The sequence below is a fragment of the Stegastes partitus genome, unplaced genomic scaffold, assembly GCF_000690725.1.
Source record: "Stegastes partitus isolate 25-593 unplaced genomic scaffold, Stegastes_partitus-1.0.2 Scaffold45, whole genome shotgun sequence".
Taxonomy (NCBI): Eukaryota; Metazoa; Chordata; class Actinopteri; family Pomacentridae; genus Stegastes; species Stegastes partitus.
This window is the reverse complement of record NW_007577776.1, coordinates 418,319-426,794: the sequence shown is the minus strand read 5'-3', so window position 1 is coordinate 426,794 and position 8,476 is coordinate 418,319. Positions and strand designations below refer to the sequence as shown.

Sequence of the window (8,476 nt, the reverse complement as noted above, 5' to 3'; positions counted from 1 at the left end):
AATATGAAATAACTAAAATAAAATAACCACAATGCAAAGGATGAAAAAAAACCCCCACCAACATCTTAAAATATATTTAAAAATGAGTAAAATTCACAAAAAACTAAATAACACAACTGCAATAAAACCATTTAAGAGCAGAGCTTCTAATAATAAAATAGACGCTTTTCAGTAATGTTTCCAAAGTGGACGGTGACAGTGTGAGATCCTTGAAGAGGGATTCCCACAGTGTGGCAGCACAACAACGTCCTGTGTTCATGAGAAGAGATTCAGCATCTCAAACAGCCATCAGGCTCAGAAGGAGTTAAAGGATCACAAACACAAGTTGCTGCCTGGTAGTTTAAGGCTTTATAAACAGCCGGTGACATCTTCAAATTAAAACTAACTAGTAACTGGTGACGTCCGACAAGATGTGGAGTAAAGTAGTCACCTCTACTGTTAAACACAAAGGAGCAGCGTTTTGGAGGAACTGGAGCCGCTGGATGTTTCCCTTCCTGAAAACAAAGTGACGTGTGTTGTAGTGATCCAGTCTGGAGGTGATGAATTACCTTTTTAAGTCTGATAAAGAAAGCAAGTACACGACCTGAGAGATCGAACTTAGCTGAATGAAACAAGCCTACAACCCTCTGAGGTTTCAGGCCTCTTGTTTCAGACTAATGGGCCCACATTCAGGGATGGCTGTTTTTATAGCATGAGGAAGTGATTATAGTGACTTCTGTTTCAATTGCTGATTTCCTTCTTGGTGTCCGTTGAACAGCCAGAAGCTAAGCTGCTGCAGCACCTTCTGCGTCTGCTGCGCCACCCTCCTCCACCACTTGTTGGTGACTGTCACACTGGGCATCGTATACAGAGATGTTCACTGTTTGACTGTGAGGGACAGAAGAGTGGGTCTGTCTGTGATAGCACAATGATGAAACACTAAACATCCTGTCTGTACATTCCGTCTTATACACTACAGGCCACTTCAGTCAGGACCGTCAGGAAGCTGCACTGCATCGTTTACCTGCCTGTTTACGTCCATCTCTCTGTGCTGCTGCTGCTGCACTGTGACAAATACGCCTGTAAAGTGACTGTGAAACACTGGCAGCTGTGGTTGCTATTATTTTTCAGTAGATGTTCCAGTAATGTCCTGTACCTGTATAGTGTTGCCACTGGAATAATTAACTTTAACTGTGTTAATAAAAAAAAAACAATAAATACATTTTCTTCTTTTAAAATGCAAAAACATGACTGTGACTTGCAGACATGTACCACAAATAATAATGTGTTTTTACATTTATGATCCAGAATTGAAATTCTGTTTAACATTTACAAACTGATATAACATGTCAAGGTACAGCTAACAACTTCATACCATTGTTCTACTACAAAGAAATTCTTAAGTCTATATATATATCATCAAACACAACGAAGGACAGAGGTTACAATTTAATGGGTCGAAACATTTATTCAAAGGCAGCAATGTATGACAAATTATAGTGTATTAAATGTATTTTCGAAACCGAGAAAAATAACTTCATGTAAAGGTATTTTAACCTTTTAACTGTTTAAAAAAAAAATAGGTATGAGGGTAAAGTCAGCAATAATATCACTGTAATATTCTGAACAGTGCTTTGTGGACTGTTGTGTGCAAATGTTTTGTTCAATTCAGGCTGTCAGTGTTTACAGAAACCTGCTGTTCACGCTAATTTTCTTGTTTTTGATTCAGATTTTTACATTATTTTATAGTTGTTTTTTTTTTTTTAGATTTTACAGTAATCTATTACAGTGATGTAAAATCTTTGTGCATCTGACAAGATATTCATGAAAACAATCATCTCTGGAGACACCACACATTGTAACCTGCCACAGAACTCTGGTTCAGGCTGACAGTAGGACGTCCAGCCTTTTGTAGTTTGTAAAAAAAAAAGTCAAGCGGCTGATGATGTGTCTGACATGATGATACCAATGTAGAAATATTAAAAATTAAACTCATGTGGAACTTCTCTCTGCCTGTAATTGGTCCAAACATTTGCGGTCTCCTGTAGAAATCACACAACAATGTGCTTTTCTTTTAGTCTTGCAAAAGAAAAACTGGGCAATAAAGGACACTGGATAATCGTTGTGCCCTTCAGGAGCACAAATATGTAAATATATTTTAAAGTTACAACTAGTACAGAGGACAAATGCTGGATTTAAAAAAACAACAGCAAAAAAAATCAATTACAGGCTCTCAAGAAAGTGAGAACATCTTGATCACACAGCGCCTCCTAGTGGTTGAAACTCTGACTTCTTCACACCTTCAGTTTGCAGTGAGTGAACAGAAGAGGCTGTTGGCTACCGTCCTACAGTCTAGCTGCTGGATATGACGTAAAACATGACTGTACAGTGTGTTTATACACAACATATTGCCTGGATAAGGAGGTTTGTGTTGTGCTGCAATGAAGGACATTGTTTTTATCATCGGCCCAGTTTCATGGTTGTGTCTAGATCTTAAACAAGGAACACGAATGTGTGACTGTACCGGGTTCTTCTGAGAGACCAAAGACTGTGGTCAAGTCCAGAGGATTACAGACAACATGTTTTCTAAATTAAATAACAAAAATGTTTCTTCACAAGCTTGAATCTTCCATCCAACCATTATTTATACACCGCTTAATCTTCACTAGGGTCGTGGGGGGCTGGAGTCTATCCCAGCTGACTCAGGGTGAAGGCAGGAGACACCCTGGACAGGTCACCAGTCTATCACAGGGCTACACTTAGAGACAGACAACCAAGCACACTCACATTCACACCTACAGAAAATTTAGAATCGCCAATTAACCTCAACATGTTTTTGGACTGTGGGAGTAAGCTGGAGAACCCAGAGAGAACCCACGCTGCACGGGGAGAACATGCAAAGTCCACGCAGAAAGATTCCGGTGCCCCCACTGGGACGCAAACCGGCGACCTTCTTGCTGCTAGGTGACAGTGCTACCAACTGCGTCACCTTGCAGCCAGTTTGAATCTTAAGTATATTAATTAGTATTTTTAGAAAAGAATATTTCAATCTCAATGATGGTTTTAACCCGTTTAAGAAGAACCTCATGTCCATCAGTAGGATGTGCACACATGGCTCTCAGCTAAAATAGATTTTGCATCTACACGATTGTGCTGTTGGCCTCCGCTTAAAATGAACAAAGTGTTCGAAGGATAGTTGTTATCATATGTCTTCTTGCTTGGCTTGTCATTTTGTACTTGTCATCTTTGCATTTTACAACTCCCCTCAGGATCCATGGAAGAAAAGAACATCTCTATAAATATGCACACACTCTGGTGGCATCACTTTCATTTGGTTAATCTATGTATCAATAGATAATTCTGCAAACATACATGTATCTGATCATTTTCTATTTAAAGGAGATCACATTTACCCAGTCTTTACTATCGAAGCAGAAACACATCTTTTGTGATTCCTGCACAGAAACATTTCGTTCCGTTTGAAATTAGGACGCACACAAGTTGTTTAGTAAACATCACAGACGTCATGCTTATCATGAGGACCACTCAAGTGTTTCTAACAGCGAAGCAAAACAATAAACCGTGACGTGTGTCATAAAGTGGCAGATTTTATTTGATTTTTCCTGTGCGCACACAACATATTAAGACAGACAGTTCATCAGAAAAGCCCAGAATAAAGAGGTCGTCGTTGTCTCAAGGTAACAAAACCAAAGCCTACAGTGAACTAGAATCTAGAAAATGAAGACGCATGTGAGTAAATCGACATGATATTTTTGACATGTGGTGCAGCAGTGGATTAGTGTAAACTGTGACAAAGCTAATTCTACTAGATGGTCCCTGAAAGGAAGACAGACAGAGTTCCCACCCTTTGGCGCAGATCTGCAGACACCTTCATGCACGGAGCTTCGAAGGACGACTTCTTATGACGTTAAATCCAACAGCGTCTATGATGCTGAGTCCAGGTTGAGGCAAACACATCCAATAAGTTTGCTTTATTATCTAGGGAATGTACTTTTAATGGTGCCAGAGCAAGTTTGGTGGAGTCCTGTTTAGTGTATTTCCTTTTACAGCCATCATTTTGTATGTAGAAACTGATTCAACGGGAGGACTTCATATTCAAGAACATATGTAGTGTTACTGCGCAGCCTTGTCTTGTTCTGACTGTTACTCATCACATGGACACATCTAAAAGACAAAACAAAACATATAAAATGAATGAAGGCTGGCTTTAAAAAAAAAAAAATAAAATAAAATAAATCACGTTTGTCTTAACATCTATGCTGAATCCAGGTGTGTTGGAAGACGAGGGCAGAGGAGGAGGACATTATAACTCCGTCACCTCTTTCTCCTTCTCATGGAACAAAAAACAAGGCAACAAGATGTCATTTCATTTTTTTTTTTGTCATCCTCTAAACATGCTTTGCTAGGTGTGGCCAACACTGAGATAAGATCTGCATCCAAAGGGTGTTTTGCTCTTTTTGTGCGTAAAAGCTGGACGAGGCTAACATCTGTGGGGAGTCACGTGGGGTCCATCAGACGCTTTCTAACAGGCAGCTAACTGGGATTCCAAAGAAATCTTCACTTTGCAGCAGCAGCGAGGATTTCCTAAAGAAAACACACACAGGTATGAAAATTGATGACAGAAAAAGTAAGCCTTCTCATCCTGTTGTGCTGCTAAATCCATTAGAGATGGAATGATAATGAAGATAGTTATGATCTAGAGGACTAACAAGCTCAATGTGAATTTACATTTAATTCAATCTTCCGTTTTTCCTCCTACTGTTTCAAAAGTCAATAAATACAGTAAAGGTAAAAGCAAAAAATACAGATTTCCAGGAAGTCTGTATTGATTGCCACAAATAAACAAAACTGAATTCAACTGGCAGGAAAACGAACACACTCGTCACCTGTTCTACACGAAGCAGATTCCTTCATTTGGTGCCGTTGTACTTGACGTCCTTTCCACACTTCTTCAGTGTCTCCATGAGAACTTCCACATCTCTGTCGGACTCGATCCAAACCAGTTTCTTCGGCAGGTCAATCTCGAACTTCACATCTGACCGCAAGGAGCACAAAGAGGCACGTTGTTCAATTCCCGGAATCAACAGCACTGACAAAAACCACCGCGCAGCGCCTCACGTGACTGCACACACAGTGGAATGTAGAAGGACGCGGTTCCTCATAATACTGATTAATTCTCATGTTTCACCAAATCACTTCACCACAAATGTACAAGATCTGACCTGACCGGAGGACTTAAAGGGAGAAATTTCCTTTAAAGGGTTCATTTTTAAAAAGAAGTTCCTTGCTGTGGTGAAACGGTCTAGACTGAGACACGGAGGCAAGATCCAAAAACAGAAGTGGGACTTTAATGAGTAAGCCAAAGAAAAGTAAAAGAGAAAAAAAAGCATTCCAGGATCAGGTGACTTGCTGGCTGCCTCAGCATTCAGAGCCAAGAAGTCATGTGCTGGCATGTGATGCAACCTGCCTTTCAATGTTTGTAAAGGCACTTTTTTTTTTTGGCTGCTCGATAAGTTGAGTGGGAAGGCTGTAGAGGTGAACTCCTCCAGTCGTGTAGTCCCACCTAGACTCATAAACTGTCCAATGTATACGATACCCCTCACATATTGACAGGTGGGACAGATTCCAGTCTCAAGTGACCTAACAGATAACCCAACGTGGGACCATAACTTGGGCATGGAATCAATTTAAAATTGCATAGATGATCAAGCTTGATTCTACACCTTAATTTTGCTTTTATCCACAGTGACATACATCTGAGAGCCAGACACAACACAAGCAAGGATCTAGTCAGGAGAAAACAACCTGGATAAGTGTCATAGAACAAGTTTAAGTGCGACAGGGCGTTGATGCCAACAGCAGGCTGCGTGTGAGGGAATAGGACATTATTTTTTTTCTTTTGTTTTTTTTTTTTTCCTTTCTCAATCTGTCAAGTGTAAAGGTGCTCAGTGAAGAGCTGCTCTTTAATCTTTTCTTAAAGACTGAGAGGGAGTCAGCAGATTGAACAGAGTTTGGTAACTCGTTCCACCACCGGGGAACCACAGAGGAGAAGAGTCCAGCTGCCGACCTCGGCCCTGTTGTGGTGGTTGGATCAGGCGGTTTTTGTTGGTCGAGCGTAGTGAGCGGGAGAGAGTTCAGGTAGAAGGGAGATGTTCTCATTCAAGTGTTGTGGGAAGTGTCAGAGTTTTGAATTTGATGCGGGCAGAAACTGGAAGCCAGTGAAGCGATCTGAACAGCAGGATGACATGCGCTGCTTTTGGCTGGTTGAAAACCAGACGTGGTGCTGAGTTCTGGATCATCTGCAGAGGTTTGACTGTGGATTCAGGGAGGGTGGATCCAGTGGATACAGAGCCTAACATTTCATCTAATCTTACAGATCTTAGTGTGTCTCATTCTGTTATGTCACAGAAGCAGAAGACAGAGAGGACCAGTCAGTCTCACCTCCCAGCTTGTTGAGGATTTTGGTCACAGCTCCTGAGCATCCCTCACACGTCATCGCCACCTCAAACTCGTGCTTCTGTTGGAAATGGATGAAAATCACTTTAATGTCTAACACCACATTATCAAGGGGGTCAGACATTGTTGTTGTCATTTTTTTCTCTATTATAAATTCATTCCTTGGTCAATAAAATGTAAGAAAATTCAAAAAATGTCGACCAGTGTTTCCCAAAGCCCAACATGACAACGTCTTGTTTTGTCCACAACCCAAAGATATTCAATTTACTGTCACAGGGGAGAAAGGAAAACAGAAAATGATGATATTAAAGAAGCTTTTTCTTAAATCTTACAAAAAGATTAGTAAAATAATTGCAAACTGATTTCTTTGTGGACAACTAATTGATTATTCATTGCAGCAATTCCTTTATTTGTCATATTTAGGACGATTGCATTGTTCAGTGCAATCAATAACATGATCACAGTCTCTCATCAGTTGTGATTAATGCATGTTTCAGTTTAGGAAACAAAAGCAGCTTCACACATCATCACCACCACTGATCTGGAATTGAAAAGCTTGTGATTGCAGAGAATATGAACATGCACTAGAAAAGTTTACATGGCTCTAATTTCAATTATTATTATTATTATTATAGTATTACTATAAATATTGTTATTATAAACCTTAGTCATTTTGTTTGAGTTTGTATATAAGGGCACAGACGTTTATCTAAACACACTGAACGTAAATCTGGCCAAAATGTCTAAAATTTGCAGGATGAAGATTCCCACATTTTAGAATTACTTGTTGTGGTCTCTTTGCAAATTGAATTCATTGTGGGTTTTGGACAGTTAGTCTGACAAAACAAGCAATTTGAAAACATCACACACATGCTGAATGATCTTTCACTAGTTTCTGCCATTTCATAGGCGAATAGTATTGTCAAATTTGATTGCATATTAAAAAGAACTAAATAATGGTTGGTTCAAACGAAAACATACAAGAACTAAAGTGTCGTGTGATTCAAAACTGTATTTTTAGCAGCGTGCAATGAGCCGTTCTTATTGTAAAATTTGATAAAGGACTCTCCAGATAAGTAAAGCACATTTAAATTTAGTGTCAAATGAAACTCGGGGGCCTTGATAGAAAGAATCATCTCCAGGCACAATATTGAATCCAGGCAGTGGAGTCTAACACTGCCGACTTTGTGTGCTGTCCGATCCACGCTATTGCTCAATCAAGTCAATGAACAAAGTCGATCGTTGCTTCCACCTGTTCTCTGGCACATATTGACATTACTGCTAACTGATTAAGACGAATTTGAAAGCTAGCTTGCAAGCTACACACATAGCAATACCGAGAGTGAATGCTAATCTCAACTAGCTGCGTAATAAAGCTAAGCTTTACAACAAGTAAAGAAAACCGCTGGTAAAAACCCACCGTCATGTCTGAAGTGATGTGTCGCAACCTGCTGATCAGACCAGCTGTGGACCTTTGCCTCTGGCTGACTAGTAAGTTGTAAAAAAAAATTACTGCGAGAACCGGCAGATACGTGAACTACCTGCTAGCTGTCAAGCTAACTGGCAACGTCACCAAACCGGATGTCCGCTTGGAAAGATGACGCAGTGTAACTTTATGAAAGCATATGTTTTTATTTTTTAACAGATTTTTTTAAGTGCATATAGGCGCACAGAAACAATGTAAGGTGTGAGAAATTAAACCGAGACAACGAATTATAAACCCTCGTTATCTCCGCTTTATCCTGAAGGCATTGCAGGTAACTTGACCAAATTAATTAAAAGGCCTTTTTTTATTATTACTTTACTTGGAGTCTATCCCAGATGACTCTGGGTGAAGGCAGAAGACACCCTGGACAGGTCACCAGTCTATCACAGGGCTACACTTAGAGACAGACAACTGTGATATGCAAGGACAAAAATAAAATAACCACAACTAAACCAGGTAGGAGAAGGCCTCCTGATTTGAAGTCTTTCCAGTCATGTTTTTCATAAAGATGCTGCTGTTGCTAGTCTGTGGTGT

At 39.9% G+C, this 8,476-nt stretch overlaps 1 protein-coding gene across 1 annotated transcript; it reads right to left on the bottom strand.

Moving 5' to 3' along the window:
• Positions 1-3,567: 3,567 nt before the first annotated feature.
• On the bottom strand, positions 3,568-8,032 carry atox1 (antioxidant 1 copper chaperone). The gene is made up of 4 exons (XM_008306219.1): positions 7,877-8,032; positions 6,442-6,517; positions 4,887-5,035; positions 3,568-4,584 (listed from the first exon to the last, which is right to left on the bottom strand). The coding sequence occupies exons 1-3, from the start codon at positions 7,880-7,882 to the stop codon at positions 4,911-4,913; spliced, it is 207 nt and encodes a 68-aa protein (XP_008304441.1). The 5' UTR covers positions 7,883-8,032; the 3' UTR covers positions 3,568-4,584; positions 4,887-4,910.
• Between the last annotated feature and the right edge of the window lie 444 nt (positions 8,033-8,476).